The 25876-nt window shown below is 39.2% G+C and overlaps 1 protein-coding gene and 1 long non-coding RNA gene across 26 annotated transcripts in view; one reads left to right on the top strand and one right to left on the bottom strand.

The window, feature by feature from the left end:
* Positions 1-25876, top strand: part of DST (dystonin) — a 307340-nt gene that overhangs the window by 8830 nt on the left and 272634 nt on the right. For 19 of the 25 annotated variants that reach the window (XM_065056139.1, XM_065056154.1, XM_065056174.1 and 16 more), the window contains exons 3-4: positions 6963-7151; positions 25640-25847. In XM_065056139.1, coding sequence (XP_064912211.1) covers positions 6963-7151; positions 25640-25847 — 397 coding nt within the window. Of the gene's footprint in view, positions 1-6962; positions 7152-16862; positions 17111-25307; positions 25505-25639; positions 25848-25876 lie in introns of those variants that run through there. The other 6 variants (XM_065056157.1, XM_065056146.1, XM_065056156.1 and 3 more) reach the window with 5 other exon arrangements.
* Positions 1975-25793, bottom strand: LOC110362085 (uncharacterized). Its single transcript, XR_002419122.2, has 4 exons — positions 25619-25793; positions 6868-7065; positions 5897-5980; positions 1975-2867 (listed from the first exon to the last, which is right to left on the bottom strand). It is a non-coding gene; the product is annotated as an uncharacterized LOC110362085 (long non-coding RNA).

Raw genomic sequence — 25876 nt, 5'->3', positions numbered from 1 at the left:
AACAGATTTTCCTAGTGTTACAGCTTACCTGCTTTTTAGGAATCCTAACCTTACAATAGGAAAAAATAAACACATTGTTTAAAACAGCAGTGTAATGCAGCATGGGTTATAAAAAACTATATTCTAAATTCACATCTAAACCCCAGGTTCATACAAGGGCTTGTATGTATACACCTGGGGGCCCGCTTAAGATCTGGAGAGCAGGTTATTGATGTTGTATGTCATGAACTCAGTTGGAAAAGTAATCTTGTTCAGGTTATGTAAAAGACAATTACTCTTAATCCCTTTGAATGTGTGGTTTTATCTCGGAATACGACACGTGCCAAATCACAGTCTTCAATATCTGATACACGGTTCTAGCACTGTTTGGAGTTTAGGTTTTAGAAGATAAGTATAGTATCTCCTAAAATAAACACAAGGTATGCAAAGAAGCATCAATGAAAGCTTGTTAATGAGGGACTGGGATGAGAAATGTAAAATCTTACATTTGGTGTTTTAAATCTTGATTCAGATCTTTGTAGGAGTAACCCCTGGCTAAGATTAAAAAGAAAATAATGATGAAAAGCCCCCAATAAAAGGTTGCAAGTCTATTTTTTGAGACCCGAGAGAACCAAGAAAGAGCAAATGCAGTTGCTTTTCCCTTGTGCGTTTCTGAAGTAATGTACTGTGTGAATGTTGGTAATCTTCTTGCTGTACAAAACTAAGACCCAGTTTTACTTAGCAATCTTTACTGTTAGAGAGGTTGTATAAGTAGTTTGGAGGACTTAACTTGAGTTCTGGATTTTGGGTTAAACTTGCAGAACTGGCAGTTAAATAAATGTTGTGGGTTTTTTTTTGTTTCTTTGTAAGCTGAGGATATTTGGGATGGAAGTCACTATAGGAGAACAATGGAGATAACACAATCTTGGTCAGTTTTTAATTTAAAACTGTTCTTACAATACAGGTACATATGTATATATCTTTATATGTGCAGCAGGAAGACTTTCAAATTTCTCTCATCATGCAGGGGAATTTGATACAATAAAGTTATTTAATTAAACCTGCCTTTTTAGTTCAAGTAGGTACTTCACCTATAGGGTTTAATTCTATTTGAGCCTGTCTGCAAAATTGCTGAGAACTGTGGTATCTTGAGAAGGTTTTGATACTATGCATACTGATGTCTCCAGGCCCTAAGATGTTGTAGGTTGCATATACATGAGAGTTTCCAAGCTTTAAACAGGCAGTAACTGACAATTCAAAGACTCTTTCTTGAGGCCATTAATTGACAATCGTAATAGATGACAATTCTCATGCATACACAACCACTGTCAAAAAGCTTAAAAGCAGGCATATGAAGTTGGATATCCTATCTGAGCTTTCTTTGGCTTTGATATTCATTAGTGCACCTGCAAAAGTGCATTTAATCTGTGGGACTCACCTCACTCAAGTATCTGTAAAGGCATTTGCAAACACAGATGAGTTCTGTTGCCATTCCTCCTTGTGTGCTGAATTGTGGCCTAACACTACCTAGTGCTTTTCTGGGGTTTACTGAAATTCTGCCAGAAGGTAAACTGGGCTGCAGCCCAGTGTCCACTGAAGTTAATGCAAAGATTTGTGTTGACTTCAGTTGGACATCAGATAATGCAGTCTGTCTTCTCTTGAAGTTAATGTTTAGTGACTCTGAAAACACATACTGGCTGGAAAGGCTGGGTTTCAAAATTAGAATTCTGACACCAAATATATTCTATATAAAATGTTTACACACTGGAAAAAAAGAAGAATGAATATGGTTTCTTATTAAGCATAAAAATAATAGATAACGTATGATGAAGGCAGTGGGGATAGTAGAAACTAAAATGGAGAAGAGAAAGGTCTGGCCAATTAATACAATCACACATTAAAAGAATGGAGGAGTCCAAGATCCATGTCACTAAAGCAATAATGCATACATGGGATAGTACTGATGCATTCACGTGGTACTATTAAAGTATCAGATAATTTTTCTGCATTTCTTTTTAATTCTTTAAGAAAGTGAAAGGAAAGGTTCAACACATTATCCAAAATGTCCTCATCTATAAATACAAAACCCCAGAAGTTGGACAAGTTCTTTAGGAAGTTTAGGAATGGGAATAGGTAAAAACATAACAAGGATTGCAGAGTATCACATACTTTGTTATCAAATATTCAATGTAATTCAATAATATAATTCAATATTACCAGATCATACTGAAGAAATTCTGAAGAATGGGGCAAATGAACACACATGATATGGCTGGGTATATTACAGAGAAAAGTCGTTTATCCACTTTATTAATTTTTAAGTTTATGGTCTCCAGAAAGGGCCTTTTGAATTACTCTTGACAATGAATTGAAGACCTCTTTCAGATACATAGCCTGATCAGAAAAGAAGATGGGTTGGGAAATATTTAAACAGAATGGAAAAGCATGCTACACTATTATATATATCAGTAATACAAATCTATAAGAGTACTCTGCTGAACTATGAGGATCTAGCACAAGTGATGTTGGTGAATAAGGTCATGTAAAACTCTCCAAAAAAAAAAAAAAAGTGATGGAAGACACTGGAGTTATTTCATGTAGAAGGAGGAAAATAAGAGGAAATCTGCTTGTAATACAGAATGATTAATACTGTAGGCAGACCAAAACCTAGTCATCCTGGGTCTGATCCCTCCTATCTTATTTTGCATACTTACAGTATAGATGTCTATGAGTGAAGCAGTCAGCTTGGGCTCCCTTTATGGCAATGGAGAGAAATAGGTGCTACTAGGGAATGGTTCTTCTGACCTGCTGACTTCAGTGACTTGAGAAGGGGACCCAGGGAGGGGACATCTGCTGAGCTTTGGTCAGAGGAATCCCACACCATGTTCCTATACACAAGAAATCAGTCACTGAATCAGAGGTGTGGAGTTAAAACTTGGCTGGTTAAGAAAATAGTTTTTAACAGAACCTCTTACTGTGGAAGTCATTTTACACGAGTGGATTGTGTGTTCTGGCACCCAGTGCCCAGGTTTGCAACATTCACTGTTGGTTGGGTGTAAAGAGAGACACAGCAGGTCCTTTCAGTATTACCACACTTCATTCCAGAAAAACAGACAAACAAAATCAATCAAACAAAACTTTCAGAGAAGACTTAAAGGATGCATTTCAGCTGAAGGAGACTGATCTCCTCAGCCTCCTTCAACAGACAGAAAGGCTCCCTTGAGAATAGGTGAACTAGGATTTGGCTCTGCATCAGCATCCAGAGATCCCTCTCTACTCTTGCTGACTGGAGAGTATGACCAGGAAGATCAGTCTTCACGGTTTCAAACAGACTCTTAACTGGAAGGATGCGAGAGAAGATAATCCCAGGTTCAGTTTGCCTCGTGTCTTCCTCTGTGATATCTAAAACTGGTTCTGGTGGTCATCTGAGTTGTTTATTTAAGGAAAAATACTTCGTAGTCTAAATCTTTGTGCAGTTATTTTAGTGTTTAGAAGATGGATTTTCTAAAAATACGTATTTGAAGTCTTATTTGGTTTGGCTTGTTTCAGAGTTTTACAGGCATAAAGATGAATCAGGCAGTAGGGTCTAGGAATGAGTAACTCCCTGTCAGCATAGAGAGCACAGAAAGCCTTGTCACTGTCCGGTGACACAGCATTTGCTTGATACCGGAAACTACAAATTGCTTAATGGTGTTAGAGTAAGCCTGTTGTATTGCCCCTGTGATTTTAAAATCTCTAGTGTTTTCTCAGGGATTTGATCTCTGGCGGTGTACTGTGTATCCCCGGATATTTTGCAATACTTTCCTGTTCTTCCATGAGTACTGACTTAACATCTAAAGTAGTGCCATCTTTGCCAAACAGAAATTAGTGTCGTTTTCACTTTTTTTTTTGGTTTGTTTTGATTGCTATGTTAGTATGGTACAATTTCAGTTTTGAGTTCACTTGAAGGATAAATGATAGAGATGACAGGAGCGTCTGTTCATTTTGCTGTTGAAAAGGAGTTGCTGGCCATTCTAGTTTTGCAATGGAGCACAGGAGTAGCAGCTCCCATATATTACATCACTTTTGACTCCCGTCTTCATTTTTTGTTACCAAATTTTTAAATTTACAGATTTGGATTTTTGCTCTGGCCAAGTCTCGTTGCAGGAATGAGTAAGGGTTTGGCCTGAGGACTCTGCCCTTGTAACATTACCTTTGTTGATATGGAATTAATTTTCCTCCTGAAATCATGATCCTCTGCCTTTATTGCATTATAATCCTCCCCAGAGCAACCATTTGTGATACTGCAGGCAGATTATGACTTCAAGCGAAGAATAAGCTTCAACAAACAGAGGTAGATGAGCTCTTAAAGAGATAAAGATCCCATTTTCTTGCTACTAATAAACAGCAAAAGAGAAAAATATATAAAATACGAAGGAGAAGCACTGTCTATAGCCAGACTTTTCTGGAAGTCACAGTGACTTTTTCATATCAAAACATAATAATCAGTAAACCTGGAAGTATTTTGAGGTGAACTCACTCAGTGAGAGAGACCCACATACTTAAATGCCTATTTGGCATATGTCTCTAAGCACTTTTTAGAGCTGCTTAGATTCTACCAAATTCTTCTGTTACATAAACTTACTTTTCCAAAGAGTTTTATCCAGCTAATGGGGATGGGAGGGTGGTGAGGGAGCGGCTGCAGCGCAGGGTATATAACCAGGCTTCGGCCAGTAGCCGTCATTTGTAAATGAGTCATGATGCATTTAATGTTTAGAATGTCTCTTCTGATTTCAGAACTCAGAATAGATTTGCTGGGCATTTTGGTCTCTTAAGGAATATTTTCTTTTACTATGAAATAATCCCTGATGCACAGTAACATTTTTTTGTAGAAGAAAATTTCCACAAGAGATTCTGTTATAGTAGGCTTCCTGTGTTGTTTTGTCCCTGACATCCTGAACAGTCCTAGTATCACTTTGAATAATATATTACAAGCATCTCTTAGCTGTTTCACAATATAGAAGGAAAAAGGGGCAGTGACTTCTCCCACTGCAGAAGTGTGGCAGACTATCACACAGATTTACCTCTTTGAATGTTTAGAGATTTTCTTAAATCTGTGCAGGTCTGCTGGCTGCAGTGGCTTCCACTACACTGCTTGTGTTAGTTGATAAGGACAGGGTTCTGCTTCCTTTAAGATACAGGCAGTCCGAGCCTAGCCCTACCTGTAGTCTGAAAGACTCTATTGTTTCAGTAGAATAGCATGAATCATAAAAAAGGGATTCAGGAAATTATGGCCATATCTTTTCATCAAATGTATTTCATAGCCCTGATACACAACATCTGTGAACCTCCCAAGTGGACTAAGTAGAGCTGGACTCTATTCGTGTCCAGTGTCCAGGAGTAGAAAGTTGCTACCTGGAAGTTACTTCACCTGATACTTCACCTTGGCACTTCAACCTTTTCACATCATCTGTTGCATGCAGTGTATATCTGTAGCAATGACTAGCATGTGTATGTAAATATCTGTTTGTGTGTTTTGGCTGTTTAGGGGTATATTTACTTAATGAAGCACACCTTTAAATAATGGAAATAGCTGTCTGTCTCTGTGAGTGCCCAGAACAGACTGAGCATTCTTCCCTTGCAGTCTCATGAACATTAGAGGAGTAAATCCAATTTGCACAGGGCCATACATCTGACCTTGTTTATGTTTATCAGCGTAACAAGATTTTAGCATAACTTTTCTATGCTGATTTCCTAATTAAAACAAAGCAACAACAGCAACAAAACACAAAACCCAAAACTAGAAGCTAAGGGAAGGGAGAAAAAAGAACAGCAGATTTATATGGAAATGTATTGCTCCTGCTAGTTTTCAGCTGGCAGGAACTCAGGATATTTAGATTCACAGCATAGATTTCTGCAGTTTTAGCTAAAATCTCACCTTGCAGAAGTTTGATTCTTTATATGGACCATTCATTTCTGAGTGCTGGGTTTCTCACATAAGGGCTTCAGTGGAGATGTTTTACTAGAAGAAGAAATAAGGTAGAAAATTAGGAATTGTTGCATCTATTCTTGATTTTGAAAGGGAATATAGTTCTTAAACTGCAGCACTAAGGACATAGATTTGGTTCACTTATTCTGAAAGCTGATGTGACTAAGTGAAAGAAACTCTTATTTACAACCTGGACAAGTTTAATATGCTATTCAGTACAAATGACACATGGCAGGCTCGTGCACACTCATGAGGGTCTCAGTGAAATGAGAGAATGCTCATTGTAAATGCTCTGCAGGTAGCCAGACAGGACCAGCATTATACATGTTGCCATTAAAGGAATGAAATTCCGTGAGGCTATGAGACATTTGGGATGATGCTCAGAGGTTTTCACAGCAAACCTCTAAAAAACATTTGTGAAGGGCAGCTTTTCCTCAGTTGATTAATTTGGCCAAAGATACATGTACTTTTTCAGATGATAGCAAAAGGCAGCACTCACTCTTAATTATTTTATTCCAGATGGTAAGGTCTCCCCCCAAACCCAGCAGCATCAGAACTCTTAACAAGATCTGTTAGTTATAATTAAGGGTTTCCAGCTACCAATTTTTCTTTACTTTCATTCTCAGGAAAAAATGTACCTTTTCAGCTCATGCTCCCTAAAACAATTTCCCATGAGGCCAAAAATTAACCTGGAAAATTTTAATTATAAATTTTAAATTAGAACTATTTAGTTATAAATAACTCAAAGTGTGAGCTTATAAAGAAAAGTAACTGGAGTTACTGCTACTACCTGTGTCAGTAGTGCATATAATTGAGAAATATAAAACAAATGTGATATTAACAGCACTTGACAACAGATGTTTATTGTTCCATGGAGTAAATATAGACGTTACATTCATTTAAGATGAGCATGCTTGTACCTCAAGTTGTTGTTAAGATCCTGTATGATTTTTCTGTTGTTACATGACTCCATTCTGGCAGATGTCAAACACAATGATTGCTTTTTCTGTTACAGGGCTTTAGATCAAGTCCTCGTCATGCTAGAAGGCGTGTAGCGCCTCGCCTTGAGGAAACACAACCTCTAGTGGAAGCTCACCACCTAAGTGAGCAGGAAACTTCTGTAAGGAAAAGAAGAATCAAGAAAAGCAGCCGAGTTCAACCCGAATTTTATCATTCTGTTCAAGTTACCCCAACTCGAAAACCTGTAAGTAATCTTCCTTTAGGCATAAATAGCACTCAAAGTATATTAGAGAGGCATGTAATATAATTCTAATTTTTGGGACATCCATATTCAGTTCCTCAATTTAAAAACCTTTTCGGTTTTCATGTTCAGCAAATCCAGGTATAAATTTATTGGACTGTATTTAGTGTTCATGCATAACTAAAAAAAAATCTAATTCTGAAGAGGGGTTTTTGAATTTTGCGTTTTATTTAATATTCAGTCTATAGTCAACATTCAAGTAAGATATTTCACTTGATAGTTTTGTGATATTATTTAACAGGTTTCTATAGTGGACGTGTTTGTTATTGACATTCCTCACTCAGATTCATCAGAGATTCTATGTACTGAAGCAAAGTTCTATTAAATCTCATTACTAGATACAATTTTGAGGTCTCTTCTGCTTTATACAATATTTACAATCTTTCTGCTCAAAAAAACTTGTATCAATTCTTATCATTCTTTGCTCCTCAGCTTGATCTACACATAGTTCTTTGAATATTGACAACCTACTTTTAGTGAGGAAATATGACAATTCATCGAAACACTTACACGGTCCCTAATGAAATGAGTGTGGAAAACAGGACAAGGGGTAATGGTTTTAAATTAAAAGAGGGTAGATACAGGCTAGACATGAGGAAGAAAGTTTTTACAATGAGGGTGGTGAAGCACTGGCACAGGTTGCCCAGAGAGGTGGTAGATGCCCCATCCCTGGAGACATTCAAGGCCAGGCTGGACACGGCTCTGAGTAACATGATCTAGTTGAAGATGTCCCTGCTCATGGCAGGGGGGTTGGACTAGATGACCTGTAAAGGTCCCTTCCAACCTAAACTGTTCTATGATTCTTTCTTCAATCAATGCATGTTCACATGAGCAAAGTCCCACAGTGTGTACTAAAGAACACTTGTCTGGTGAGAAAAATTCACACACACCTTTGTTTCTCAGGTCTATGTCAGAATGAAGAATAATCACCTTGGAGGTGACATGGCAGGGGGGTTGGACTAGATGAGCTTTGAAGGTCCCTTCCAATCCAAACTATGATTCTGTGATACTTCCTGCAGGCATAATGCATTTGAATGAGAGCTCACTGCATTGATGCATTTACTGACTAACCTATCTGTGCCAATGTTAAGGGGCTTGAACTACTTCTGTTAAGCCAGTATTATTAAAGAGGTAACTATTGAGCATATCCTAAAAAAAGATTATCTTGAGGTTGCTCCAACCTCACTGCACCTTCCTACATTTGTGTTAACTGAGCACCAAGAATTATCAGTGAGCTCTGAAGTTTGTGAAAGCATATTCCCCTGTGGAAGTACATTGTCTGAGAGAGCAAGAACCTTGTGCACAGAAAAGAAAGCCTGAGCTGTCAACAGCTGCCAGAATTTTTACCTTTTGGCTGATACATTTAGTTTCTCTGCTTTCATTTCACTACTCCCCAATTTCCTCTGTTCTCTCATGCTTCTGTTTGTTATTTATTTCACTCTGCTGCTGTTCCCATGGTTTAATTTGATCTGATGGATTTGTCTTCTGTTCTTCTTAAGAGATATCTGCTCTTCCTTTTTTCTGTTGTCTCCCTTTTGCTCCCACCCTGTCTTGCTCTCTAGACTCTTTCGTCTAACTGTTATTACCGGGTCTCCAGCCTCTTACCAGGCTCTCTGTTCATTTTTTGCTTCTGGTCCTTTCCCCGCTTTGTTGTCCTTCCTTCATCTCTTCCATCATCTCCTCTATTATTTTCCACTCATTTCTTTTTGGTTCCCTTTCTTGTTTGAGTATTCTTAATTTTTTCCATGATAGGCCTATGCTGAGGGTAAGCCTGCCTGTAATTGCTGAGGCTGTTACCAACTGCCACTGATTACCAGCATGGGAAAAAGAGCATCAGTAGTGCTGAAATAGAGCTAAAACAGTGGAAATGGAGTAAGCAGCAAAACAGGCTTTGAAATATAGATTAGTGAAGCTAAGAAAGCTCTGCTTTTCCCCAAAGTCAGTAACACATCAAGGACTTCAGGACCAGCAAAGAAAAAATGTATAAGATTAGAAAATGTGCAGTGTTACTATATGACTTTACTTTCCTGTCATTTCATGGGTCTGTGCTGTGTCTGACAAGACCTACCACTGAAACAGCAATAAATTCCAGATTTAGAGAAAACTTCTCTCAGTGCTGTCACCATTACGTCACTACCCTGGAATTACCTTTGCAGTATATCTTTTAGGTGAAGTTATATAGTTCTTTTGATAGCTTTTTGTTCTACAGCCTCAATGAACTCACATTTCCACAAAAAAACCCATAAATCATTACCTTTATTAGACTACAATCCAGAAAACATAAGTCACTGATTTCATTTCTCATGGACATTGTAAGTTATTCTGAATGTATTATTAATGCCTTGGTGACAGGGTGAGTAAGGTTCATGCCATGACAAATCACTACAGCATTGTGAAGTTCCATGCAGTCACAATGTTGTCCATCCCGCAGTTTGTCGCAACTTCGTTCCACTTAGTCTCAATGTCTTGAAGACGAGACTTTTGGCCTTTATCTTTGTACGATTTTACGTGATTCAGTGCCAGAAGTGCTCTTGTTAGTCTACATAATTTATGTCCATTGTTTTTTCCTGTTATTCCTAGCTCTGTCCACTTGAACCACTTTAAATAATCTGTTTTATTGATGTTTACACTAGGGAAGTATTTTTAGGCAGCTATGGTGATATCCTGCTTAGTCATCACTTGAAAAAAGAGATGTATGATGTCTGCTACCTAGGAGACAAAATTTCTTCTCATGAAACGGTTCTTCTTTTGATCATTTTTGTTGCTTTTTTCTTGCTCACGCTTTTTGTCCCTATTTACTGACAAAAGAGAATGGTATTTCCAAAGTCACTACAAGACAGCTTTATGGAAAGATTTTTTTCTTTGCTCCAGGAAAATTTTAGTAATCAGTCCTAAAATACGTTAGCCTGTTTTGCTGCTGTCTTTAGATATAGGCTTAAAGGCTTTTCAAATATTTCATTATAAAATTTGTTGGATGTCTAGATGCTCAGCTTTCTTATTCCTGCTAATTTAGACTATTTTGCATTTGGTTGGTTTTGTTGTGTCTAAATCTTGTTTTGCAGTTTCCTAGCCATGGCTATAATTATCTGACTTTGCTTGGATTATTTTTCACTTCCTGCATAGCAATCTCAGATCTTTCCACTATTGTCCCTGATCTTGTCAGAACTAAATTAGGTGTAATTGTGTGTATGGGATTAATCCTGCTGAAGACAATAATTGCTCCGCTTGAAAAGCTACATGAGCAGATGTTTGCAGAGATAGAACATTAGTTTTCTCTGAAAATTTCAGGATTTTTTTACACATTCCAGGTCATTAATGAAGATATTAAATACATTTCGTCCTGCTACTGATCCTTATCAGACAGAGTTCATAGCCATTTTAACTTCATTTTATTCATCTTACTGCAGTGCAACATCAACATAATGGTGTGTAGCTCACCCCTTTGATGGCATCTGCTTAAGTCTTGTGCCCCTCAGGTCACCCTTTCATTGGTAGTTCTGTTATTTGTGCTGACATTCTCTGTAGGTGACAGTTTTATATCAGTTTCAGACCAAGGGGAGTACAGATACCTATTACTGAAATGTGCTTTGAATTTTTGAACACAATGGAGAACTCTTGAGAACAAACAGGACTATGTTCTTTAAATTAGCATGACTTCATGCAAGTCAAAGGAGCTTTACATATCACTCCTTTCATGAATCGGGTAGCTGATTCTGTATGGGTAGTTAAAACTTCTGAAGGTGTAGAAGGATGTGCAAAAATGTCTCCCGTTGTGAGCTCGCTGCTGCCTACAGTTACTTCTCTAGGGCAAATTTTACACTGTTAAAATCTTGGGTTTTCATTTACAAGCATTCTGCAAATATCCATATTTTAAATAGTTCTCTGCTCTGAAGCGAAAATATAAACCACTGCAAATTAGTAGTAGGTTTTCTTCCTGTGCTGGCCTGGAACAAAAAAATAGCCTTGAGTCTGTGTAAACATATCTGGCTCCTGAGCTGTGGGGTCAGTTAGACATACAGTTCTGCCAAATTCTAATTTCACTTGTATGTCTAAGTACATAGTTGAAAAGAGATGCTGTCAAAGCGGCACCTTTTGACATCTCCGTTGTTAAACAGCGTGAAGGGCTCCTAAACTGCCTGACTCGGGAAGCCACCAAGGATTATGTAAGATCATCAGATGCAGCACCAAAATTTGCACTTGTGTTTGTTGTAACAGGATCACTGTAAGATGTGCAGCAGATGAAGCTATGGAGACTGGGGCATCAATAAACCTGGTGCCTTCACTTTCAGATGTGAAATCCCTGTTTCTACTCAAAAGCCTTGTACTTTACACATCCAATGTGTATATTTTGTCCCAGCACTGTAGTGACAGTGGATAAAGAAGTGATTATCTACTGAATAGTATAAAAAAAAAAAAAAGTATCTCTGAAGTAACCTACAAAAAATAAACTGATGATGGATAATGATTATTCAGGATGATCCTGGAAGGATTGCTGCTCATAGGTATCCCTCAGTGTCTCCTGATGAACCCATTTCTGATTATTTAAAGACTGCCACTTGCTGAAGCAATTTAGCTCCTTAGAGGTGGGTGCAGCATTGCTACAAGTCACTACAAGGGAACCGAGAGGATGGTCAGATGTCTGGCAGGACACATGTAAAAAAATCTACTGATGTGAGCAGCTTCGTTTGGCTCCACTGAGCCTGTTCCCATGACTGAAGTGAAGCCTGCACTGTAAAGAGTCTGATGATGCAAGCTTCAAAGCAAAGTTAATTTTCTGATGCATGTAAAACTGCCCCATCCATGGTCTTATTCAGCTATCCTGGATTTAATTTTATGTGTTTAAGCACTAACATTTATGAGAAAAACAGTATTACAGTTCTGTAAGAAAAACACTTAGGAAGTTTTTTAAACATCTGAGACCAAGTAATTTATAGAAGTAGTCTACCAGGAAGGCAGTCATGGCCCCAAGCCTGCCAGTATTGCAGAAGAGACTGGACAGCACCCTCAGACACATCGTGTGAACTGTGGGCTTGTCATAGGCAGGGACAGGAGTTGGACTCAATCCTTGTGGGTCCCTTCCAACTCAGGACATTCTGGGATTCTATGACTCTAGTCTGTGTATAAGTTGACATCTTACTTGCAATGAAATTTTTCATATGGATTAAGTTGTTCTACAGGGATTTTTAGGAGTTTTTATATGTCTTATTAAATAACTGTCATTTTGTTAGTTTCCATTTATTCTTACTTTGGTGTTATTTGCTAGTTTTCCAATACCATGATGTACTTTATGTGGTATTTGAATGTCCTAATACAGATGACATACAAAAATTACTCATCACCCTGCACAAGATTTAGTTAATTCCAAGTATTAGCTATTTTATCTGTTGACTGCATTGGTAGCTTTTTTCTTTCAGTGACATCTGCTTGTGTTGGATTGTGTCTCCTGTGAATCACATTTAGAAGCAAATATGGCAAAACATTATCATATCATCTTTCACCTTCAGCATTTTTATTAACATTGTATTGGTGTTCTGAAAACATGTGACAAAGTTGTGAGCTACCAGACTTCACATGCACATGTGCACACACATACACACACGTCCCCTCTCATGATAACCTGAGCACAGCCACAATGAAGAAATGCAGGGAACATGTGAATGAATATAAAAAGGGAAACAAGGACTGCGTTTTTTGCAGTAAGACCTAAAGGATATTGATGGAGATTTTGAGAAGCACCTGACAGCTTATTAGCTGATGGACTCATCAAGTTTTTAACAAGATTTAAGCATCTAGCTATCTTAAACATTTTTTAAAATACCTCAAGGAACCTATTTTAGGTGTGTAGGATCTTTGCAAATATGACTGTAAATGCTAAATCCAGTCACCTCTGAAATAAAGAGAAAGCCTTCAGTGGCCATTAGGTTGACTTCAAAGGTACCTCTTCTTTCTCCAAACACAAGTCCACCCAGAGACTGTTTACATCTCTTTCTTGGACTGCTGTGTTTTATTGCTTTTCTTACAGCAAATAACTCCTCACTGATAAATTTTCCACAGAGTTTTGCACAAAGACTCCATTTTCCCACTGTTGGGCGAACTGCGGTGACCTCCTCCCTTGCTGCCTGCTCCCCATTTCCTCTTGGCTGCTTTTCCCTCTCCACCCTGCAGCTCATCTGTTGCGCTGCAGCAACTGCCCATTTCTTCCACTCCTTCTGCCCAGCTCCAGGTACTTCAGATTTTTTAAGGGATTTCTTAAAGGTGTATTGCCATGAGTTTCACTAGGCCAGGGAGGTGATGTCTTTACAGCTACTTTTTTTGTTAAAACACACTGGCCATATGTTAAGAATTAAATCTGAGATTTAAAATTGTCGTTCAGTTGTCTTTCTAGTGATTTTTTGCCCCTATGGATGAGTTATTACAGCTATTAAGTATAATGCAAGAGAAGCAGTTAATTGCAATAGTGCTAATAATTATTGATGACACGAATACATAAAACCACATAGAAATAAGCATAGCAGTAATAGTACAAATCCACATTTAGAGGACTTTAACTGACTTTTTCACTGCTAGCTCTTTGGCAAATTAAGGCCATTTGAATTAATTGTCCCTGTGGCATGATCATGCTTGAGTGTATTTACTTAGATTCACGCTTCTGTGGTTGCAAGTAGCATCAAATCTATGTTATTTTTCTATACATCATTTCAAATCATCCTACATCTGTAGGAAAAACTCTCTAATATGACAGGTTTTGCCTTGATAGCTAAGCTGATTTCATACAATCTTTATTTTCTCTATCAATTTTCATTCCCAGGGCAAATGCTTATTTAGTGAAAACTGGATGAGAGCTTAAACCAGCCTGGGTCTGTTTGATCTGAAGTGCTGAAAGAGGGTCAAAGTGCACCATCAGCATGAAGCGAAGGCAGCAATCTTTCTTGTAGAATGTGACTTTGACTTCTATTCTCTTTTATAAGCTCAGAGAAAAGAAAGCACTGTAGCTAGTCTTGGGGAGAGAGAAAAAAACAAGCAGCATAGCCAATTACACTCTTTTTGATGTAAAAAATAGTGCTTACTATCAAATAGACACATTTGACATCAGTTGCCAGTATGGTGGTTTTATGTTGTGTATTATATTTTTGTTCAGATTGCAATAGCTTCATGACAAACCTGACTTTGTGTTATACTGGTCCTTGGACCTGAAGCTAACTTTCTACTAAATTAGAAGTGAATGAGATAAAATATTCTTCAACTCTTGTATCAAAGAATAGAGTTATAAAAGTCTGGCTTGAAAAAAATCTCTAATTATTTTTTTTTTTTGGCCACTGTCATTTTGCCATGATTTGTATCAACTGGGATTTGTGTTCATTGATAAAACTGTACCACATGTATGCAGTGTAGCTTCACTAAGAAACCAGATTTTGAACTGTTCAGAATTTTTCATTTTAAAATCCTAATATCCTTCCTTGAGAGGTAGTAATATAAACCCAAACTGCTAAAATGTGCTAGTGGTCTTAACTATATGAAAACATGTTTCATGTCAGTAACCACAAACAGTCAATTCTGTACAATAGCTGAAGGCAGGTTAAAAATATTAATCAGCTCTGATTTTGTTATGACGGTGGTGTTTGCACAACTTAAAATGACCAGTAATTGTCTCATAGATGCATAGTAATTATAGAGTCTAAATGCAGATGTTTCCTTTTCCTTCACTGCCACAGGAGTCACTCTTCAGAGCTGCATTGTGTAACATCCTACTGTGGCACAAAACCAGCACATCTTTCTATAGCAAGGGACTCCCTTATCCACTCTTATTTATATATAACATTACATGTTATTATAAAAGAATAGTTTGTCAAAGCCAAGTATTAAAAGGTTAGGAAGTGCTGGAATTAAGGTTACACATGCAGCTTTAATTCAGTCGATTATGCATTTGCATTGTCATATAGACTTTAGTTGTAGGATGGTGTATGGTTTTCTCACAGGATGTGCTCTGTATTCATCGTAGGATGGAAGTGCTCTTAGGATGACTCTTATGTGTAGGAGTTCTGCTGCAGAAGTTGTAAAGTGTGTAAATGAATAAAACAGGAGGTTGCAGGGAGAGAATCTTTTATTCCTTTAAAAAGCAGTGAGTGCTGCCTTGGAGAGTGAAGGGTGGGCACAAGGTCATTGTGAACGTGCTGCACAACTGCCTTAAAATACATTCATTTTCCATTTTCTAAGTGCCTGACTCAAAGCATGTAGTTGGGTTTATAAAAGTTCTCTAGCTGCCAGTCACTACTGGACTCCATGTGTGCTGTAGTCTAGATTGTTACTGAAACATAATTCTAATAACTCTAAAAAATCAGATCCCCGGCATCTCAATTTGTCCTAGCTATCAAAATAGAACTCCTGGTTTTAGTTGCATCCTGTGTAATGGGAAAGATCAGTAGTATTTGTGAAGCAGTCAGATACTACTGCACCACAAAACGGTCTATGAAATAATAATTTCTTCTTCACACCAGCAGTTGAATAGCATGAAACAAACCAAGTTCTGGGGCTGCCCATTGATCAGAGGATGACACACAAAATATTGAACAACTGTTTATGGAGTGAATGTCACCCGTCATTTGCACTAAATAAGAGCAAGACACTGGGGAGGTAATACTACATGATCACATCACAACTGCATCATAATGTACAAAGGAACAGGCTCAACTAAGGTTGCATGGTGAATCCTGAATCTGGGATTTGGTAACATTTTAGTGCTTGACTTCGCTATCTTAAGAAAAGTATTTTAACAATAACTTTGTGCTAGATTTCATACTGTTGTTAAAAAAGTAAACTTAAAACCAAAGCACCCCTGCCTGGCTCATCAGCAGGTTTTGACACTTGAACCACAACACAGAAGATTCTGCTATTGGTTTTGAGGGAGAGATTGACGATATTTATATTTTTCCATATAAATGAGTATCAGGAATTCTCAAATGTTTGCTAATGGCTGGAGTTGGGGTGAAATTTCACTTTCCTACCAGGCTTCTTAGGGGGACGTGCTTTTATGTGCTCATTTTCCCAAACGTGGCTCCTTCTGCCCCATCTCCTCCAGCTCCTGAGCTGGTTCCTTCCTCACTGCCCAGTTCTCACTCCTCTGTTGAGCTCAGCCCCTCTCTGCTCACTCTGGCAGCCCTTGGAGCACTGCTCCATGGCACAGCCCTGCCCAGGCTCACCTAGTCTGTCACCTCCTTGCTCTGAGGCACTTGGTCAACCAGTCACTTTGATTTCTGTGACTCCCTATGGTCTCTGGTTGCATACTCCATGCGCACCTTCCTTGGTGCTTGTCTCTCTTCTCAGAGACCACCTCCTTACAGTTCCTCCCCTCCTAATTCAGAGTACGTTGTTCAAAGCCTTTTGCTGAGGCAATACCAGTTTCATGCCAGCATATCAGATCCTTAGCTCTCCCCAGTGCTGATGATTATTAGTCTCAGCTGTTATCTTGCAGGTCCAGGTCTCCTCTAGTCTTTATCCACAGAGTCTGCCGCTCCCTTGAATGCTTTTCAGCTGCAGCTCCCAGACTCTGCCCGTCTCTTTATTTGTCCCTCAGGCTGTCAGTCCTAGCGTATTTCTCCAGCCCTTTCCTCCAGTGCGCCAGTTCCTGCGTTTGTCCTCTCTACGTTCAGATTGTTCGGCTTCTTCCTCTTGCAGGCTAAGCACGGCCAAGTGAGTCACGGAGAGCATAAAAGAAATGGGCTCCTGCCTGTTGGGTCTGGTGCCTGCCCTCCCCTGCTCTCCGTGCCTCTTGCCTGCACTGCCATCAGCCTGCAACCACAGCAGGTAACTATTAGATGGAAAGATTAGTTTTGCCTCCATATCTCCAGGCTGGACGGATCATGCTCAGCTCCTCGGCAGGGATAGTAGGTGTCCTGAGAGCTAAGGTAAGAGCTACAAGGGTGGAATTTGCCTGGTCAGTCTGTGATGGTGGGGCATCGTTCCAGCAGCTGTAAGACCCTGAAAGTCTTGAGAGGCTTTGTTTAGTGGGTGCCAATCTGAAGATATTTTAGTTGATACATTGAAGATGTTCTAGGTGATAAATTCAAATATAGCCTTGTTTAAAAAAAAAAAAATCTGGTAAAATCACATTGGTAGTCACTGGGGCCCTAGGAATAGTTAAAACTATTTAACTTTGCAAAGAAGGATCACTAGCAGTTGAGGAGAGATTAAAAGAAGCTGACTTCCTCAGGAAAAACAAAAAAGGCTGAGAAGAGGTACAGTGCATGCTATGAATGCATCAGGGAAGCAAAAAAAATATATTTAAGGAAATGAACACTGTTATCACAAACCCGAAAGACTGGGAATCAGTTTCAGGTGGCAACTAGAGGAAGATTACTTGTAATCAAGAGAACAGAAGGTTCTAAAGCAGCTTTCTCATCAGAGCAGTGAAATCAACTCCAAACTTTAAAAGCTTTACTTTATACTCCCTGATGCCAGGGATAGCAGATGATATTTATGTAATCTCAAAAACTTACCACTCTGACAAATGTAGACAGATTTTTAACAAAGATGGCAAAAGGCTCATGTCTAGCCTAAAGGATACTCATATTTGACGTATCTGTCCCCGGAAAAGATCACTGGGATATATTTTATTGCTGACAGATAACTACTGGGTATTTTCATCACCTTGCTCTCAGGCTTATCAGTCAGCCTTTGACTAAAAATTTTCAAGACAATTCAACCTTGAGCAGGGAGTATTTTCAACCAAACATAAAGCAACTTACCATACATTTTATAAAAGAAAACAGTTTGATAATTATTAACAGTATTACTATTGTTGTGTAATTATAAGAATATGTATTTTCAAATAGTTAAATGTTGATTAATTGCTGGATCAAGTATTAAAATGTTTTAAGACATGGGATTGAAACAGTTTAAAAAAAACCCGATTGCTTAATTCTATAATGAGGGAAACTTATCAGTCAGGAATGTTAACAGTTGTTACTAAAAGCAGAATATCAATACCACTCTTTTAGATTTTCATTATGTCATGTAAAAAAATTCTTCTAACTGCTCCTCTTATTTTTTTTCTTGAAAACAATCTGTGCCCATCAAAGATTCAAAAGCTACTTAGAACTTAAATTTGCTCTTTGCTGTCCAGAGTGTTTCCATACTCTGATAAACCTTTTATGCTAGGAGTAATTTGCTTTGCTATTAAAACATATATATAATATAATACAATCTACAATAAGAAGTTTAGAAGGCTGAGGAAAGTATTTGAAGCTACATAATTTCTTATTCCAGACTCTTCCTCTGTTACACGGTTGGCCTTGTAGGCATAGCAGGCAGATAAAACTGTGCCTTCCTCAAACCTTAGCTGTTCTATCATGTTATTCTCTTCTGTGTCTGGCAGACTAGGGGGGATCTGAATGGATGCAAGACAGCTGCAATTAATAATTAATACAAAGTTTATTTTTAGGTAATGGGAAGGGTTTTTTTGCAACAGTTATATACAGCAGTCATCTAAGGTATATGCATTTCTTTTACAGAAATAATACATGATTTTAAGACTATGAAATCCTGACATTTTAGATATTAGTATCTATGAAGCATTAATTTTGAAACAAGATCGTGATAATGATAATGGAAGTAGCACTTCTATCTTGCTGACGGTTTTAGCATAAAACTCAACTAAAAGACCTATTCCCCATGATGTAGCTTTGCAGATACTCAGAGCTCAAAATATTATCTTCCTACCTGTAAAATCTTCAGTACCTTTCTGTTGGCTTCTATAATTTTGGTTAAATGATTTCAAGATCGAATCCTTGCAATTTGTATTGAAAAACTAAATGGAGGAAATAGGTGACGAGTGAAGAAATGGATTAAATATGTAACATATCAGGGCTGTCATGTTGGTGGTGATATTAATTTGCAAGTGGCGTTCAAAAAGAATTCACATTTTTGTTAGCATACTATTACTAAGCAGCTTTTCCGATGTTTTGGCACAATATGGTGAGTTTAAGCTGAATGTTATTTGGCTCCACTTATATACAGGTCTTGGTCACACTGACTGAAGTATGCCTTGTTTTTCAGTGTATTCATTTAAAAACAAAAGCAGGGTTTCCTTGCATAGCAACATACTTTAAACACTATTTTTCTCTTATGATTACTGTCTTCCTTGCTGGAAGTTGCTGAGATCTGTGGAGATTATCTTGGCAGTATCTGATCTCTTGGCTCATCTCATGGTTAACAAGCATTTACAAATGTGGAGCATCTCTCAACTTTCTGCTCGTGAAAGAGATCACCAATAAATGAAGTGAATGAAACAGAAACTACTTGTTGTAGCATAATATTCACTGATTAATTTTTTTAGCTACTAGAAGATGGTATTGCTTTAGACCAATAAATACTTGAGATTTGGTGTATCTCTGCAGAATTGGTACACGAACTACACTCTGGTTTCTGTTGCCTCCATTGCATGTCTCATACAGGGACTACTTCAATACATTACCTAATTGCTATAATACTTAAAGCAGAATGTATAGGCAGTCATTGGAGCAGGGATCAGAGCCCAGCACTCCTTCTCCCCAGAGAGAGCGGAGTGCTACCCTCCCTCTTTCTCTGTTTCAACACCAAGAATCTCAAACTCTTTATTTTATTTTATTTTTAAACCTGTAGCACTTCCATAATAGTCTCCTGGCTGGGTGCTGGGAGATGAAGGCTTGAGCCCTGGTTTCAAGCTTCTTAATAAGGAAAAGGCAAACAGCTGCTTCAGTTATTTGATGGTTCAAAAGAAACTAATGCTCTCTGCTGTTATGAAAGGATGACTGAGGACCAATTTCAGGAGAAGGTTTGGGGTGTCTTATATCCTTGAAGAATGAGATGCTGCATCATCCTGGGTCACAAGGCTTTTCTGACTGCTTAGTTCCTACCAAAACCTCAGTTTTGCATCACATCGGTTTAGATGTGTAAGTAGATGGTTATCCAGTAAATATAATTTGATGTTACAAAACTGTGTTGCAATGTCCAAGTAGAAACATGGATCTAGCTGTTTATCCATTTCAAATTTCATGTCCTCAAATAACTTATTTCTTTCATGAAAGTTGCCTCTGTAAGGTTATTTGCAAAGTGGAGGAATGGTAGAGATTGACCTACCAGCATCCAGAAACAATCCCATCTCCTTTTGAAAGACTATGAAAGCATCAGAATTTCCTGATATAGATACAATTACAGGCTCAAAATGCATATGGAAAAAAAAAAGCCTGAGTGCTTATTTCCATCTTCTCCTACGTTTAGAAATAAAAAAAAGTAAATTCTCTCTACAAAGCGGTTATTTGTCCTGATGTTTAAAAAGTCTACCTGTTGGCAAAGGTGGTTTATCCTGGAGTCAGAGCTTTGGTTTGTATACTCTGGTAATGTAGCCACTTTCAAGTGCGGACATTGTCTTAGATGACTAGCACAGAACAAGAGAAAAACATTCATTTAACATGACTGTCTCCACTGGTGGATGATTATTATTATATTTTTTTTTAAGCTTAGCATAGTTGGTTTTACATTGCCCTTGTTTGTACTTTCATTTGTGTGTCTGGTTTGAGTTTTGATCATTTCTGACAACTTGCAGTCCTGGAGGACTTGCGTAGCCTGATTACATACATTGGATGTTTTGTATTCTGCATTGAATTATCATCTAATCAGGTTAAAGTGGTAAAGATTTACTAATGAGAACATTCAGTTGCCCTAGATTTTGTCTTACCTTTATTAAGTTATTTTACTTTAAAAGTTGATCCACTTTAATAGCATTCAATCTGGGATGTTAAAGGACAAAAATAGCCTGTTACATTCAACTGATATTGTAAATTAGGAGGAATTCTGTTGAAACACACTCAGTAAAACCATGATTCTAACACTCCATTTCTGTTAGTATTTATCCATTTCCCACAATGAACATAATGAAATAAAATGTATTCCAGGAATTCTGAGATAGTTTAGTATAAGTAAAATATAAACAACTCTTAACTAAACTGAACATTACATTTCAAGCGATGTTGACCTGTACTTCCCAACAGCTTCCAAGCCAAGTGTGGACTCACTGCAATGGAAAGTCTTCTCAAAGATAAGATGTGAAAGTACAAGATATTTGACTATAATTCAGTTGGCCATCACTATCTCCAACATGTCATAAAGTTGGGGAATTTTTGCAATATGACAATAATTCAGTATCAGCCTCTCGGTAGCTTTTGCCAGCTGGATTGCTTGGCTGAGTGTAAAACCCGACCTCTGCTAATGCGTCCGCCTCGAGCAATGACAATGCAAAACCCACGCGGGTTCTTAAGGGCATCAGATCCTATTTAGTGGCGGCTTATCTGATATATGGGGTTGTGCATTACCTTATACTGTTTTACCTTATACTGTTTTCCAGCTACCCCATCTTCCACCTAGTTTCCACCTGATCTGCAGTGCCTCACCTGTGACAAACACTCCTTCTTTTCCCCCCGCAAGGGAAGTCATGCCTTGGTACTTTGCCAAGTCCCTCTTACAAGAAATACACTAAATACTTCTTTGAAATCATCCCCATTACTGGAAACAAGCTCACTTTTATAGCACAGCAGCAAGTCTGACTCCCAGGCGGCTGCTGCAAATCACCTGATCACAGAGAAAACCCCAGACACCGGCAGACAGGAGTTTTGCTCTCCTAAACGCGTGTCCTGAGCACTTTGCCTCTCGAGACACAGCAGTGAGGACTCTGTGTGCAGTTTGCACCCCCCTGTGGTACTGACAGTGAAATAATGCGTTAAGTTTAATCCTGTACTCCGAATGCAGACAAAACTCCTCTTAGATTTGCTTATGTATGACCCACAGGCTTCAGTGCACAAGCTGTTGTATGCATAACCACTATGCAAATTCAACAGTTCCTGTTGATCAACAATAGAGGCTACAGATAAGTCTTTAGGCTAATGAGCAGAAGGAATGCATAATCAGAGGCATAGAATAAGCAGCTATAGCATCTCGGCTGTGACCTTATGGGCCTTAAAGCTAAGCAGGGTCAAGCCTTGACCCTCACTAAATCCTGGAGTAGGCTAAGTAAGGATGTGTCTGATCAATATAAAAGACATATCTCGCACATAAGCCAAAAGAAGTTGCATATTATTGGCTGTTATATTTTCCACTTGCCTACGTCAATGTACTCTATAGAAAAATAACTGAAGTACCTTACAGATCTTGATTTTAACAGAACTTTTTTTTTTTGCATGCTGTCATAACTGACAAGGAATCCTTTTCAGGATAGTAGAGATGTTCTGCATTATTTTGTATTTTTTTGAACCAGCCAATATGTTGCTGTAGTAATGGAATGCTTATTTGGGGCTTACAGCTATGGTTTGGAAAACGTATTTGCTAGAAGCAAAGAATTCAGTGGTAAGCATGTTGTGAACAGTGTGCAAGAAGATAACAATTACAGACTTCTTATCAAAGCTATTATTTTATTGAAGCAAAACAGTTGTTAAGTTTAATTATAAGCGTCTTTGGAATAGCAAAGTTGATATTCTTAAAAAGACTTGTGGGCTCAATAGCTCTGTGTACACATTACTCAGAAGCATCTCCATGCTGAAAAAAAAAGTAGACTGTATTTAAGTCAGAAGTTGGCATTTCTCAGATGCCAGTTTGCTAGACTTTGCTATTATGAAAGATTCCTTCCTGAGCTTTCTACTTTGTTCTGAAAATGAGATACCATAATTCCTGAAGAGTTAGTAAGCTAAAGTGGGTTTTGTTCATTCATTTTTTTAATGCATGCATTAAGTAAGGTAGAAGGACAACTTAAAAGAGGATAGCTAGTTGTAATACCCATAGATGCCAAAGATTGCTCTACTGTTGCCTATTCAGTTTGATTTCTCAAAAACATGGGAGTGGGATCTCCTCACATAGCTTATGCTCTAGTACTGTAGCACAGCTGGCCAGAACAGTCCCCTTTTTCTTAAAATTGACATCTCAATAGAGAATATGGAGAACACATTCAGTGGTGTATATGGAATGATCACCCAACAATGCTTTTGGCTTCTATGGGTAGGAGGAACTACAGAAGTTGTTGTTATTATAAATAATAAGAAGGGGCTATTAAGGCCTCTTTTAAGAAAAGGAAATCCTGTTGGATAAAAATTGGAGTGTACTTTCAAAGATAAATCTGAGAGTTGAGAGACCTTCAAAGCTTCAGTAAATACTGCTGTTGTCCTTTGTCCTTGCATATTCCAGGCTGCTACATAAACACAACCAAATATTGCTATAGCACCCTCACAACACCACATCTGGGCCCTTTCTAATTTTCATATTATAAACTAGAAATTAAGAAGGTGAAGAAATTGAAGTGCAAAATCTGTCTCTGTGGGTCTGTGTGATCCAAAAATACTGAGGGCTGCTGAGCAGCCAATAGCAGATACAGGCCTGAAGCAGGATGTTCAGTGGTGGATTAAAGGGAACACTTTCACTTTTCTGGCAAAATCTGGAGCTAAGGACAGGCTATGAGAAACCTAATCCCGGATTAAGCACATCAGGGCCCTGTTAGCCCCACCTGGTACAGCAAAGTGCCCGCCCTGCTGCAAGCTGTGGACTTCAGCTCCCACCAGGAAAACCTGGCTGTGACCACCCTGCTTTCCGAGATTCTGCAGATAGTTTTAGCTTATTATATGAACTGGCAGCAAAATATTGCTGGCGCTAGAACTAATTATGAAGACAATCAGATCTGTGTCAGACATGTTTGTTTTCCTGCACTTAACCTCTTGCTCTCTTCACATCACAATACATTGAACAAGAATTCAGTTAACTGGTTTTATGTATTCATTCCCTCCCTCTCTCACCTCCAAACTTCACCGTGAAGTACTGTAGAAAGAGAAAAGAGGATTGGAACAGAAGTGAAAGAGGTCAGGAGGAGCAACCACTAATAAGAGATCTCCTCTTACTTAGCAGATTATTTAACTGTATGTTATTGGCAGTTCTATGCATAGCAAAGGGTACAATATGTTGTTACTCTGGATTATGCAGGTTTTGAGTTTTAAAATGGGTAAAATACCCCCAAATATGATAATAATGATCCACTTGTCCACCTCATGAGAACTGACAGTAAAATGGTTCTGACAGCAATAATGAATTTTATCAGATCTCAGTCACAGTACAAATTTCTCCTCTAAGTAAAGGTTCATTTTAAGTCCCTTGGGGAGGAAGAAAAAAGAAAAAGAAAAAAAAAAAAAGAGAAAAGACTACAAGACAAGCCTAAATTAATAGCTGGTTTAGTATAAAAAAATCTGGAATCTAGATGGGCTGTATGATGGCTGTGTCAACATAACAAAGTATACTACATCTCTCCAAGTTGAGAATAGCATACCCCTAAAAATCAACATCATGCCTGGATGAGCATCAGGTTACTTTTAAATGACTGCCACAGTAGGTCCCACATAAAATCACAGATCAAAAACATCGTTTGCTAGTTAGGTTCCCTGGAGAAACCACAAGTCTCTCCAATCACAAAATGCAGAGGAAGAGAAATAGCACCTTGCCCCCGCATTGTGTCCTGACAACCTGTGTATAACGCTGTATCCTAAATTCTCGACTTTGCGTTGAAGTGTTGTCATTCAGACATCTCTGTTTTGAACTTCGCCCTGAACAGTGAAGCCAGCAAGGCCAGCAGCCCTATCTCTGCAGTGCATCAGTGCTTATTTACATTTCTGGATGTGCTCTCTTTTCGGATAGCCGGGAAGCAGGAACACCGTCCATAAACCGAGATCACACGTTTGTTTGCCGAAGCCGCCTTGGCGTGACCAAAAGCCGCCTGTCGTTCCCGGCCACCCAAAGGGGCTGCTCGTATTTATTTCCCTGCTCCCACCCCGCCCGCCCGCCAGCCGCGCTGGGCTGTTCCCGGGAGACCGGGGCGGGCAGAGGGGCCCGGCGGTCACAGACACCCGCCGTGGGCTGCCTGCGGGCGGGGGTCTTTGCTTTCCCAGAGACGATTTGCGATTTGCACGAATGATTCCAGCAGCAGCTCGGTGATGGCAAATCTTTTTGTCCTGCTGGGGGAGCCAAACGCTATCGATTTGTAGCCCGGAAGGTTTGGGGTTTTTCCTTTTTTTTTTTTTTTTTTTGGTTGTTGTTGCTGCTGCTGGGCTTATTGTTGGAGAAGTGGGAGGCTCATTTGCGAGCCGGTTGCCCACCCGCAGGCCGCGGCTCTCCCCACACATCCCTCCCAATGTATTCCCACTAAAGACCGGCCTTTTTTCCTTATTTTTTTTTTTTGGAGGCTCAGCCTCGGTGCTCCGCACACGCAACCTTCTTTCCCCCTTAAATTCGCGGCAATGGTGAGCGGCGTCCCCCTCCCCTCCTTTTCCCATGAGATGCTTTTCCACGCCACTTGGGGCGGGTACTTGCCGGTGCTACCGGAGGCCCCGCGTCCCGAGCCGTTATCCACTCACCCTGTCTGTCTTCCCGTGCAGAGCTCCGGCAACGCATCCTACCGATGCTCCATGTCGTCCTCCGCCGATTTCTCCGACGAAGAGGACTTAAGCCAGAGGTCGGGGACAGTGTCGCCGGCGCCGGGGGACACGCTGCCCTGGAACCTGCCCAAACACGAGCGGTCCAAGCGAAAGATCCAGGGCGGCTCCGTGCTGGACCCCGCCGAGAGGGCCGTGCTGCGCATCGCCGGTAAGGCGCGGCCGACGGCTGATGGGGAG

This window comes from Columba livia, chromosome 3, assembly GCF_036013475.1.
Source record: "Columba livia isolate bColLiv1 breed racing homer chromosome 3, bColLiv1.pat.W.v2, whole genome shotgun sequence".
Taxonomy (NCBI): Eukaryota; Metazoa; Chordata; class Aves; order Columbiformes; family Columbidae; genus Columba; species Columba livia.
The sequence above is the reverse complement of the archived record's forward strand: the minus strand, read 5'-3'. Positions and strand labels throughout refer to the sequence as shown.